Source organism: Carassius auratus, unplaced genomic scaffold (genome assembly GCF_003368295.1).
Source record: "Carassius auratus strain Wakin unplaced genomic scaffold, ASM336829v1 scaf_tig00027223, whole genome shotgun sequence".
NCBI classification, from domain to species: Eukaryota; Metazoa; Chordata; class Actinopteri; order Cypriniformes; family Cyprinidae; genus Carassius; species Carassius auratus.
The window spans coordinates 259,015-273,078 of record NW_020525574.1 but is presented as its reverse complement, the minus strand read 5'-3'; the positions used below and the strand labels follow the sequence as shown (position 1 = coordinate 273,078).

The 14,064-nt window shown below is 34.3% G+C and overlaps 2 protein-coding genes across 2 annotated transcripts; both read right to left on the bottom strand.

Moving 5' to 3' along the window:
- Positions 1-2,031: 2,031 nt before the first annotated feature.
- On the bottom strand, positions 2,032-3,159 carry LOC113079135 (aerolysin-like protein). Its single transcript, XM_026251340.1, has one exon. It carries the CDS (start codon positions 3,154-3,156, stop codon positions 2,209-2,211), a length of 948 nt encoding a protein of 315 aa, XP_026107125.1. The 5' UTR covers positions 3,157-3,159; the 3' UTR covers positions 2,032-2,208.
- Positions 3,160-10,103: 6,944 nt separating this feature from the next.
- On the bottom strand, positions 10,104-11,542 carry LOC113079133 (aerolysin-like protein). The gene is made up of 2 exons (XM_026251338.1): positions 11,398-11,542; positions 10,104-11,202 (listed from the first exon to the last, which is right to left on the bottom strand). Exon 2 carries the CDS (start codon positions 11,187-11,189, stop codon positions 10,242-10,244), a length of 948 nt encoding a protein of 315 aa, XP_026107123.1. The 5' UTR covers positions 11,190-11,202; positions 11,398-11,542; the 3' UTR covers positions 10,104-10,241.
- Positions 11,543-14,064: the final 2,522 nt, after the last annotated feature.

Below are 14,064 nucleotides of genomic sequence, written 5' to 3'. Positions count from 1 at the left end.
GGGGAGTTCTTTGGCGTGAATGAGCAGGAGTAAGTATTCTGATTAATTATTTTGTATAGTATTTTAAAATGTAACGCCAGTACGCCATATTAAGTTAATTGCCTGCGAGCTTCTCCTCCTGTCTGTACGGTAATGCGACAGAGAGTTGAGTGGTTATGATGCAATCGTTAGCCTATTTTTTACAAAAACTGTTTATACGGGGCCATGATGTAACATAGAAGGTAATGGATCCCTTTATACATTGTTGTGTATCTTTAGAAATAAATAATGGACAAACGGAGTCTTTAAACCCCTCAGATGTAAAGTTATTCGCTGTCAAAGTGACGCCAAAATGAATGGGAATCAATGGGAATGCTAACGCAAGTGAAGTTCTGCTACAAGATGGCGGCACGCGGCTGACTTCAACTTCCGGTCGACTTCCTTGCCGCCTGGTTGCCACAAGGGCTGGGTTTTTCTGTAACCCTAAAGTATCGCAAGCCATATTAAAACGTTGTTTTGACTATCCATAAATATAATTTCGGATAGTCACAATTGTAATTTGGATAGTCATAAATATAATTCGACTAGTCACAATGACAATTAGAGATATCTGCAATTATAATTGCACTAGTAAGAAATCGGATTAGAGATAGGCTATCTCTAAATACTTTATGACTAGTCAAAACTACATTTAAGATATCTGTATAGATATCTTCAATAGACGCGTCATACATCCACAAATGTAATTAGCGATATCTATAATTCAATTTCGACTGGTCACAATTATAGTTTAAGATATCTGAATTGCAATTGGTCCTAGTCGAAATGCTGTTGTGTGATGTCAGAATAAATTTACTCAGCTCCTCCCCGCCTACTCTGCTAACTGCTAACAACATAATTAAAGTCTGCTTTTGTTGTCACGGAGAGAGAATCTACTGGATGAAGTGCTTCATGGATTATAAAATAAATCTGGATAAATAAATAAATCTGTAAAAGTTGTCCCGCGTGCATGTATAGCGCTGTGTTTTAATTGAATCTTGTTGCAAAATAGACCAAATGCAGTGTAATGTTCAATAAATGCAGAAAATCACAAACTGCTAGTCTGAATTTATTTATTATATATTTAGACAATGAAAGGCAATGTTTATTTTTTTGTTTATTTATTAAAGAATCGTAGGCCGACCTTTAAAAAAATAAAAATAAAGGAAGGCTTAATTTGCAGCTTTTGTCTTACCATTCATTCTAAATTTTTCTCAGAATTGCGATATATAGACAATGCGAGTATAACTGTGAGATAAAAAGATGCTATCTCTTTATTAATTTTTTTTTTTATTAATTTATTTACTTGTAATGTAAATAGTGAAAAAAAAAATTTTTGCCTGCAGTGTCTACAGAAAAGTTTTGTGAACTCCATTAAAGGAGAGTAAATGCGAATAAGTGAAAGTTCATGTGTTTTTCAACATAATGATATGGGGGTCGATCTATACTTGTTTAATATTCTGTTGGGATTTAAAGGGTGTCTGTTTGTCTGAGTTTTGTGGGTTATCACTGTGCTACAGAGTAGAGCCAGTGTTCAAGGATGAGCAGAGAAATACTGATGTTCTGCTGTAAGTCATGGTTTCCACTTGTTTGGGTTTAAAAATCTGGATTGAATGAAATTTATATGATGGCATAAATTTCTACATGGAGAAATCGGTGTGCTAAATAAGTATACTGTAGATTAGTAATGTTTTCCTCACAGCAGATGTACAGGAGACAGAAAATTGATACCATTGTTCATTTAATGAAGTGTAATCATTTTATTAAATGTCAGATTAAACACATTTGAAGTCTTCCATGATCAAGTAAATTACATAATTTGTTTCCATAGATTATATTAAAGTGATTACACAAAGTATAAGATATATGAATGTTAATGTATTAAAGACATAAAACATAATTTCAAGAATAACAATGTTGAATTATATATATAATTCAACACCCTTAAACACCCAGGACAATTATGAATAAATGTAGAGTAACTGGTATTCTAAAGATTATATTAAAGCGATTACACAAAGTATACACTATTTGAATGTCTCTGTAATAAAATCATAAAATATTAGTCCAAGAATAATGTTGAATATATATTTTCCCTGGAAACCCCTGAAATTATATGTAGGATAACTGATACATGACTGATAAAATCAGAAGGAAAATGAAAGAATTTATGTGTAATTTGCCTTAAACTTACAGATCAGATTCTTTAGTATTTACTTTGATTTTAGTGTAAGTGACGCCTTTGTATTGGCCGCTGGTTTCGTACTTTAGCACACTGCCGTTCTTGCACGTGATCTTCACCTTGCCAGTGTAAGGAAGGTCAAACGTGGCTCTGCCGATGGTGATGTCAACATCCACTTTCTTTTTACGTGGCACATTTACAGTGGTAGTCAGACTTTCGGTTCTCTCATCAGTGTACTCCCGACTGTAAGTCTTTTCTTCTCCAACGCTGACACTGTATCCTGTAGAAACTTCTACAATTCGTGGAATCCCTGCCCACACTTTCACACAAAATGTTTCGGTAAAGCTTTCACTCATGGACCATGAGGCTGTTTTGATCACTTTCTTTGAAGCTTCAACTGTTTTATATTGACAAGTGGGGTCATTATTTCTGTAAGTGATGGATTTGATCTCTTCCACTGACACCTTTGGTATCAGCTGCTGGAGAGTGGGATATTTCACATCAGTGAGAACTGTGGATTGAACTACACTTAGAAACACAAATCCTAGTCTGCGAATATCTAAATCAGCTCTTACTTCAACTCCCAGACAAAACCCAGAGCCAACATCCACTGGATGCTCTATTGGTAGTGAGTATTTGGTCATTTTTGCAAAAAATTCTCCACCCTGGTTAGTTTTGAATTTGATGGCTCCAAGATGTCTGCCATCTTCATTGAACCACAGAGACAGTGAGGTGAAACACTCACCAGACTTGAACACATACTCTTGGTACGACCCATCTGACTTGCCAAAGGTGTCACTTGTGTCATTTGAAAGCCAGACTTTGACAGCATTCACCTGTGATTCTCCCACCCACACTTTGATCTTCTTTAAATTGGCACCATTCTTCTCCCCAGTAAATGAAAATGGAGAACCTCTTTCAGCACCAATTGATTGAACAGTTGTTGGTTTGGACATCTTTAAAGTGGATCTGGAAATTAGATCACAAAAGAACATTCAAAATAATAATCAGATATAAATCAAGTGCATTAATTAATTAGCCCTATTGTATTATTATAACCTCCTACAAAGTATCAAGTTGTTTGATACACAAATTTTAAGTGCCCATTGCTAGAAATATACTCACATAGATGACTGTAGTCTGATGAACTTTTTCTCAAGATCAGCTCGTCTGCTGAAAGCCAGAAAAGTTTGATGGTTTTGAACAGGCTGCTGCTTAAATAGACTCCGAAGGAGGCAGGTGGTGTGGTTAAAGGTAACAAAGAATTTAATTTGGTTATACAACAGCCATTTAATTTGCATCTTTTGCATTTCACAACAGGCAACCGTGTGACAAGTGAACAAGTTTTGTGTTTTTCATCAAAAACAGTGGAATATAATTTGTTTGTTAGCCCTGAGCTTGTTCTGTGTTTCTGGGCTCTCACCGCAAAGTTTTTTAATTGACCTGGGAAACTTTATTGCAAGCTGGCAGATCACCTTGAATCAGTATCATGCTACCATTTCCCAAGTCAGCTACATAGTAAACTGCAGCATACATATTTTTTATTGCTTTTTGGAAGCCTGATAGGTAACAGAAAAACAACATTACAAGAATTATACAGCGTTACCCAGACACATTTTGCCCATTAAATCAAATATGGTGCAAGACAGAACACAAAATAGTTGTCTAATTATATTAAGACCTTACTCAATCAAGCTTGGATTCAACAATGCACCCTTACAATTCTGGGGTTCTTAATGTCTTCCAATTTCTAAATATTGTAAGACTGGCTAAAGAAGAAAACAGCAAACCAACATGTTAATCAATTATAACATAATTACCTGCTCCTCATCTAGTATTAAACTAGATACAAATCCAAGGTTGTCTTTAGATTCAGAATAATATTATAAAACACAATATGTGTTGTAAACCCATTTTAAGAGCTGTACAAATAATGACACAAACTTTTTTAATTGTGACGTGGCAGTGAAGTTGACATTCAGCCAAGTATGGTGACCCATACTCAGAATTTGTGCTCTGCATTTAACCCATCCGAAATGCACACACACAGAGCAGTGAACACACACACACACACACACACACACCCAGAGCAGTGGGCAGTCATTTATGCTGCGGCGCCCGGGGAGCAGTTGGGGGTTCGATGCCTTGCTCAAGGGCACCTAAGTCATGGTACTGAGGGTGGAGAGAGAACTGTACATGCACTCCCCCACCCACAATTCCGTCCGGCCCGAGACTAGAACTCACAACCCTTCGATTGGGAGTCCAACCCTCTAACCACGACTTCCCAGTTGCATTCATATAAAAATTAACTGAAACATACAGACAAAAATATGAATCTGTTTAAATATTAAGCTCAGGCACATTATCAATAAATAAAATAATAATGTAAAAAACCACAGTCATTGGTTTCTATGTTCGTATTTCAAAGTATTCAAATATAAAATTCTGAAGACAGATAAATTAGTTTGCAAAGAATAAAACATCTCTTTTTTTGCATGAATAATGGATAAGTACAGTCCTGTGCCAGTTCCTACAGCAGATTTTCCACAAGATATTTCATCACCATATCTTTTACTCATGATGTTCATCATTTTAATGTCACTTTGGATAAATACATTTGCCAAATAGATAAATGTAAATGTGTAGCTGAGAACACTGTTCTTCATAGGCACGTATCCACCATTCATGCAAAATAGAGATCCATATAATGTTTTTATACTTTAGAAACAAATTAATCTGTCTTCAGAATTGTATATTCTAAAACTATATTATAAATCAGTGGGTAAACAGCATTCTTGCGGTGTAAAAAGTGTTATTAGTCACATCCGGGACATTTTCTCGTGTGCGAGCCTGACCCGTCTGAAATATTTTTCAAAGACGCCATTTTCTTTGCTCGCGATGAGAAGTACATAAGGATGTAAAACAGCGATATGAAGTGTTTAGTCTTAAAAATATTTTGTAATATCATATCATTTTATAACGATATTTATGTGCTGTATGCGCCTAAACGTTTCTCAGAGACATTTCCTTTCACTCGCGAATCGGAACCGACTAGGACTTTTTTTTCAAAACGGGAAAATCCGAAAGTAAGTGTTTTTATCTCATTTAAAATATGTACATTGATTTAAGGTGATATTTATGTGCTTTACACTCCTAAACCTTTTCTCAGAGCAATATTTCCTTTAGCCAGCAATGCGAAGAAGACAAGGAAGTTGGTTTTAACAAGGAAAACACCCGAACAGTTTTACCTCATTTACGATGTGTATTAAGATAATATTTCTAATGTTACATGACGATATTTATTTGCTGCGCTCGCCTGAACAACAAGCCTAACTTAACCGTTTCTCACAGATTTGAATTGCTCTGCAGCAGTGCGCAGATGCGGATCTTGGAAACACCAGAAGTAAACCGTTTTAAACATTAAGTTACCTAATTTAAAATTTGTTTTATAACATCATGTTATTTATAATGATATCCATCTGCTGTGCACTCCTAAACTTTTTCTCGGAGATATTTTCTTTCACTCGCGATGCTCTGGAGCAGATGGGGAATTTGGTTTTAACAAGGAAAACACCAAAAGTAAGTGTATTATTTATTTTACGATACGTATTTTATAAAATAATATCACTTTATGACGATAGTTATATGCTGTGCATGTTAAACGATCCGAAACATTTTCACAGATGAAATCTGAAATTGAAGGGAAACACCAGAAGTGTTTTTAACGTTTCCTCATTTATAATACAGTATGTAACACTTCATAATAACTGCTCAAATATAAATGGCAATATAAGCAAATTGTACTTGTGTGTCTCATGACCAATTTTTGTGATTTCATTAAGCATGAATTTAGTTTTCATGTTGTGGATTTCATGTTGGATTTGAGTGCAGTCGTTCATGAATTAATTTGAAAATAACACTTTTCAGTAAACTCAAACTCTCTATACTGAGTGAGTTACATTCTTCATCATTAAAATGTATTTTGTGTCCCCACAAGTCTTGGAGTATGGCACATGATTTGCAGTTAACTACTTTAGACACTTCATTAAGCATTACATTATGTTTTGTATTTAGTAAAAGGGAGTTCTATGGGTTTGATATTACAATTTTAAGGAAACTATTTTTTAATATTGTTACAGATTGTTCATGCTGGCTTAATAGAAAAACTAAATGGAGATGATATGCTTGAAGAGTATGAAGCCACCAATACACGAGTAAGCCACAATTGCATATTTTTTCTACAATTATAATAAAGAGTCTGATCTCTTTCTTAAAAAATTAAACTGTAAGCTTTATATATATATATATATATATATATATATATATATATGTGTGTGTGTGTGTGTATGTGTTTGGACCGTCATTTATTTATATGCTGTCCCATTTATGTGCATTCATTTTAATAGGAGTCATCCAAACTCAGCGCAGGGAGATCAGTATGCACTTAGAATTGTGACTGTCTCTGTTGTTGGAAGACCCATTTTCTAGTAAGACTGACTCTATTTTTACAAAATACCTTTACAGTGAATTAAATTAATTTCCTTAAATGGATAGTTCACCCAATAATTTAAGTTAAAGGGTTCATTCATCCAAAAATTAAAATTAGCATGTGATTTATTCACCCTTAAGGCAACCTAGGTGTATATGTAGTAATAAACTGTGCCTCCTGTAGCGCATCAATGCGTTTTTGTAAGAAAAAAATATCCATATTTAAAATATTATAAACACTTTCCTTTAGCTTATGCTGACTTTCGTGTGTGACTTTTTACCATGCATGCACTTCACCGACGTCCTACGTCATCCGCCCAGAAGGGCTTCCGCGTACAACACTTTGTGCAACACAGTGCAAGCTAGAAAGACATTTTATTATGGAAGGATGCACTTTATTTCACTTCTTTTGGACTGTTCAACAGAAACACCCACCCACTGCAATTGTAAAGCTTGGAAGAGCCAGGACATTTTTAATAAAACTCTGTCTGGATTGGGAGTGGTCCCATGTCTTTCTTCTGAAGATTTTTCAAAAAATAAGGTTTGGTGTTCCTCAGAAATCAGAAGGTCATACAGGTTTAGAACCACATGAGGATAAACACATGACAGAATCTTCAGTTTTGGGTAAACTATTGTTGTATTGCAATTCATACGTGTATTTGACATTTCACCTGATAATAGTTTTGGTAAATGGATTTGAAAATATGTATTATTTTTGTGTGTGTTTTTATTTATTATTGTTGTTGTTGTTTTTCAATTTTACAGGGGAAGGTGTGTGATGCTGCAAATAGGAGTGGAGCTTGCTTGGCTGAAAACTGCTGAGAAACGCATCTTGTCATGCTGAAAAAGAAAACAAGTTTAGAGAAGAGAAAAAGGAGGTCCAATTACCATCACAGACTTTGATTAGTGGGCATTAAAGGTCCCCTTCTTCGTGATTCCATGTTTTAAACTTTAGTTAGTGTGTAATGTTGTTGTTAGAGTATAAATAATATCTGTAAAATTCTAAAGCTCAAAGTTCAATGCCAAGCGAGATATTTTATTTAACAGAATTCGAGATTGAGAAAGTTGTCCTCAGCAAAATGTGCTGCACATAGTTTTACATGTGGATTATAATTTTCGGGAACCGAGTTAAACATAAATTGTAACCATTGATCTCCAAGTACAGCGTCCCTGGGAAGCCCAAACAAAGATGATTGGACTCAGAGATGAAAATAACAGCTTTACTGATTCTGTTACAGAATATTCATATAGATTCATTAATTTTTTAATCATCGCTACTAACAAATTATGTGATTTTATTTCATCATGTACGAATTTCAGATGTTTGATCAAATATTTAATAAAAGCATTGAATTTTAAATGGACCCTGTGTGTAAATGAACTTGTAGCTTTATATTTTAATGGTGTTTTTTTTATTGAGTATAATTATTAATCAGAAGTCAGTACTGTGCTGACATTGGTTTTATTTTATTTTCCTTTTTTTTAATCAAAACATTTTAAAAAAGAAAAAAAGAAAGAAAAATTAAGAAAAAAGAAAAGAAAAAGAAAATTTGGATTAAATTTGGAAAATTTAATCTTTGATGAACAATAAGACACAACATATTACAAACACAGCAAATTTTAAAGAGTGGATTTAACTCCCTCAGAGTTAAAATTAACACTTTCCCATAGTATATGTGGGAATCACTGGTAAAGTGTTAAATTAACGCTTTTGAAAGAGTTAACATTATTAACACTCTAACAGTGTAAGCCAACAAACTCTTAATGTGTAAAATATTAACACCAGAATGGATGAAGAGAACACCAAAGTTGGTAAGACCATGTTCTTTACATGGAATTTTTTTTTTTTTTTTTTTAATTGTTTTGAATTGAAACATTGAAAGTGAAGACATTTTGGTGCAGGAAAAAATTACAATGTTTCAATAAAATAAATAAATGTAAACATTTTATTGTTTTGTAGGTTTATTTTTTTATATATTTTCACCTGAACACTGGAGCAGTGTTGACCAGTTAATCCATGAGTGTTAACTTTGAACACCAACTTTGGTGTTTGAATGCGATTTTAATGCGCATCTCGTCAGTAAAAACGCTCCTGTGATTATAAGTACATCTCCAGCACGTGCGTTCTAGCCCAATCACGTTTTGAGGAGGGCCGCGCGTGCTCAGCTGCTGTCGAATCACAACACAGGAACCGCTGGCCCAATCAGAACTCGTTACGTATTTCTGAAGGAGGGACTTTATAGAACAAGGAAGTCATCAGCCGTTTTTGTGACAACAGCGGTATACAGATAGGTGAATTGTGTGAAAAATACTGTGTTTTTTTATACGCGAAACATGAACACAAGTTATATTGTACACTGTAAACACAATAAAAGCTTCAAAAAAGCGCGACTAACGGGACCTTTAACATGTATTCTGCATTTATGGTAATGAATGGAATGCTGTTGTTTAACCTGATAATTGTCTGCAATATAAATGTCAATATAAGAATACATATGGACCAAACAAGAATGTTTTTTGCATCTTTGTTTAGACATTAGGATGTTTAATTGTTGTAAGACCATGTTCTTTACATTGAATTTTTTTTTTTTTTTTTTTGAATTGTGTTGAATTGAAACATTGAAAGTGAAGACATTTTGGTGCAGGAAAAAAAATACGTTTCAATAAAATAAATAAATGTAAACATTTTATTGTTATGTGGGTTTATTTTTTTTATATATTTTCACCTGAACACTGGAGCAGTGTTGACCAGTTAATCCATGAGTGTTAACTTTGAACACCAACTTTGGTGTTCTCTTCATCCATTCTGGTGTTAATATTTTACACATTAAGAGTTTGTTGGCTTACACTGTTAGAGTGTTAATAATGTTAACTCTTTCAAAAGCGTTAATTTAACACTTTACCAGTGATTCCCACATATACTATGGGAAAGTGTTAATTTTAACTCTGAGGGAGTTAAATCCACTCTTTAAAATTTGCTGTGTGTGTAATATGTTGTGTCTTATTGTTCATCAAAGATTACATTTTCCAAATTTTTTGGACTTGAAAAGGACCCGATTTTCTTTTTCTTTTCTTTTTTCTTAATTTTTCTTTCTTTTTTTCTTTTTTAAAATGTTTTGATTAAAAAAAAGGAAAATAAAATAAAACCAATGTCAGCACAGTACTGACTTCTGATTAATAATTATAGTCAATAAAAAAAAACACCATTAAAATATAAAGCTACAAGTTCATTTACACACAGGGTCCATTCAATTCAATGCTTTTATTAAATATTTGATCAAACATCTGAAATTCGTACATGATGAAATAAAATCACATAATTTGTTAGTAGCGATGATTAAAAAATTAATGAATCTATATGAATATTCTGTAACAGAATCAGTAAAGATTATTTGGAAAACACAATGCTGTGTATATATTTTTACTGTTTAAAATCTTTGAGCAAAGAGTCATTTGAAGTGGACCAGTGGAAGTCAAAACAAATCGAAGGTAGATCAACTGAGACATTGCTGGTAAAATCAGATAAAGCAACCAAGAACAGTTTGTGTTAACCTTACAGATCAGATTCTTTAGTATTCACTTTGATATCAGTGTAAGTGACGCCTTTGTATTGGCCGCTGGTTTCGTACTGTAGCACACTGCCGTTCTTGCATGTGATGATCACTGTGCCGGTGTAAGGCAGGTCAAACGTGGCTCTGCCGATGGTGATGTCAACATCCATTTTCTTTTTAGGTGGCACATCTACAGTAGTAGTTAGAGTTTCGGTTCTCTCATCAGTGTACTCAAAGCTGAACGTGCTTTCTTCTCCAACGCTGACACTGTATCCTGTAGAAACTTCTACAATTCCTGGAATCCCTGCCTTCACTTCCACACTAAATGTTTTGGTAAAGCTTTCACTCATGGACCATGAGGCTGTTTTGATCACTTTCTTTGAGGTCTCAACTGTTTGCTCTTGGTTAGTGGAGGTTTCATTTGTGTAAGAGACATATTTGATCTCTTCCACTGACACCTTTGGTATCAGCTGCTGGAGAGTGGGATAGTTCACATTGGTGAGAACTGTGGATTGAACTGCATTGAGAAACATGAATCCCATGCAGTCAATATCTGCACCAGCTGCCCCTGCAACTCCCAGACAAAACCCAGAGCCGATATCAATGGGGTACTCTTTTTTTAAACCCATGTTTGTCATCTGGGCAAAAAATTCTCCTCCCTCGTTGGTCTTGAATTTGATGGCTCCAAGACGTGTTCCTTCTCCGTTCTCCCAGAGGGACAGTGAGGTGAAACACTCACCAGACTTGAAAGTGTACTCTTGGTACGACCCATCTGACTTGCCAAAGGTTTCATTTGTGTCATCTGAAAGCCAGACTTTGACAGCCTTAACCTGGGATTCTCCCACCCACACCCCGATCTTCTTTAAATTGGCACCATTCTTCTCCCCAGTAAATGAAAATGGAGAACCTCCTTTGCCACCAACTTTTTCCAGTGTTGTTGGTTTGGACATCTTTAAAGTAGATCTGGAAATAACATCACAGAATAATAGTCAAAACAACATATTTTAAAGAACATTTTTAACTCTTTTAAAGTAATTTGTAGTTTGCTTTTCCTCCCGATTTACTGACATTTATACCCTATTATATATCCTGCAATAACCTCCGGCAAAATATCAAGCCGTTTGCTACATGAGCGGCCATCTCTGGAAAAATACTCACAGGTGACTGTAGCCTGATGAACGTCTCAAGATCAGCTTGTCAAATGAAAGCCAGAAATGTGAGAGATGTTTGACTGGACAACTGCTTAAATAGGAATCCAAACAGGGCAGGCATAACCTGGAAACACACACACCTCCTGACAGAGTCATCTGATGAAAAAAAAAACACCCTTATTGCGTATGAAATTTGATAAGATGTTTATTTAGAATTTGATATGTTTATTTAAAATAAAGTGTCAAATGTATCAATATAACAAAATCTGGCTTTTTTATTTATTAATTTTTTTTGGCTGGGGATATGCCTATATATATATATATATATATATATATATATATATATATATATATATATATAATATATATAATCATGACACAGTGATTGCCTTGCAATATTGATTTCAGCATAGATTTTTGTTGTGTTGCATCACATTAGGGAGTTAAAAACAATGTGCTGACTGACTTTCTGTTCATAACTTCCCAACATTCTTAATCAATTTGATAATATTTTTTCATTGCGTAACCCTTTATGATTAACTAAACTTAAGCCTGACATATAAAATAATAGAAAAATATAGTTGACTTGTTAAAAAATGAAGCCAAGTTCTTATGACACGTTAAACTTCTGATAAACCTTCAAATAAAACTCTCTGGTTAAGCTAAAGAAACGCTCAGCTGAAACCAAAGAAATTAGAGCAAAGATTCAGATCATTAAATCAGAAACCAGAACAAAACATTAACATACCACAATTTTAAATATGTCCATAATCTTATGCACATTTCTACCATTCCTTACATTGTTAGTCATTATTGTGTACTATTCTTGATCGTGGGCTTCATTTCGCCTCAAAAATGAAATCTTAAAGCACTGTAAAAAATAAATAAAAATAAAATAAATAAATAAAATAAATACATAAGTGTAATTTTATTTGTTAAATTTTGTACAAACGCTACAGAAAAATAAATGTTAATAGGTTAACAGTAAGTTAGACATTTCATGTATTCTTACAAGTAAAATGCTGTTAATTGAACAAATCAATGTAAAATTTAGTCAAAAACTGTAAACTGATATTCCCAGAATTCCCTGCGTCACTCCACATTTGTTTAAATAATCATGTTTTCTAATAATTTTGTTTTTTAATAAATGCTATGTTACAAAAACTATTTAGAAACATGATTAAACATCATGTTTGGACTTTATGCTACATCTTCTGTTGTTTAATGAAAGTTTATTGCATTATTTAAGCATCATGTGTTTTATCATCAAGGTGGTTTGTGCATCTTCTATATATTAAAGAGCCAGTGAGATGAAAATTCTAAGCTTCCTATCACTGTTCATAAGTCCTGTACAATAGGTTTAAATCCATCCAAGGTTAAAAAACATTATGATTTTGTCAAAATATCATTTTAAAATTACCTAAATTCTCAGAGATCCCCAAACGGTTCGCGCGAAGCTGTTCAAAAGATTCAGTTTCCTTAAACCCCACCTTTCGGTAGCATACTGTGTTCTGATTGGTCAACTAACATAGTCAGTTTTGATTGGTTGTTCCGTATTCAAGCCGCGCGCTTCAGTTTGAATCTGAATAGCGCGTTCAGCGCGGGGGCGTGCGAAGGGAGACATGAAAAATAGACATCGCGTTGTTTTCATATGGATTACTTTATCACAGAATATCTGTTTTCAGCAGCACTTGTTTAGTCTTAAAGTAGACATGTCAAGCTTTCTACAGATATCTCTCTCATGTCTCTTCGTTGAGTATTCACAGAGTTACACTTCATTTTAATGACGTGTTTGTACATGACGATCAGCGCAGAGAAAAGCTGCAGACAGCACACATACTGATAAGACGATCGGGAGAAAACAGACACATAACTTCATCATACTTCGCGTTGTGATTCGGAGATGCTTGTTGGACTAAATAAAGTTGGTAATGAACCATCTTTTATGGCCAAACGCTTTGAAAATCCCACTGTACTCACCAAGATTAGAAAAGCAGTCATCAGTGAAATGTTGTGAACACAACAAGGATTTGTTGTACTGCTCTGGTATTGTGGTGAAAATGAATTTTAGCCATTGGTTCTTCTGATCTTCATTCTTTGGCAGTGAAAATAAAACAAACTTGCCTTTACAATTAAAAACACACTAGGTGTTTCTCAATGTCAAGGAAGGATCCTCGGAAGCCAGTATTTCGAGGATGCTACGTCATCGACATCCGTCGAAGGACTGTTCCAATGTCGAGGATCCTCGGAATTTCAACCAAGGACTGAGTCCTTCGTTTGAAGGATATCCCATACACAGGAAAGGATGCATATGTGTATCCTTTTCGCTCTTCGCGCTCTCAAATCACCCACAATCCTATGCGCGCAGCTTTGCTATCTAACGTTAGTTCGAAAATTAAAAAATGTCGAACGTTAACATAGTCGGAGCGTTAACGGTTTTTATTTACATTACCAAACATTTGTTATAACTGTAGTAAATATAAGTAAAGTTTGATGTTTAAATGCCAGTACAAATTACTACCGTATTGATATTGTAAATTATACAAATACAAATGGTTAACTGAACCGGACCTGTCATTTAACAATTGGTTGCGTCAACGGCATTTATTTTATAAATAACTAGTTAAGTTGTCTAAAGTAATTTAATGATACCATTCACAGCGTTATTCAAACA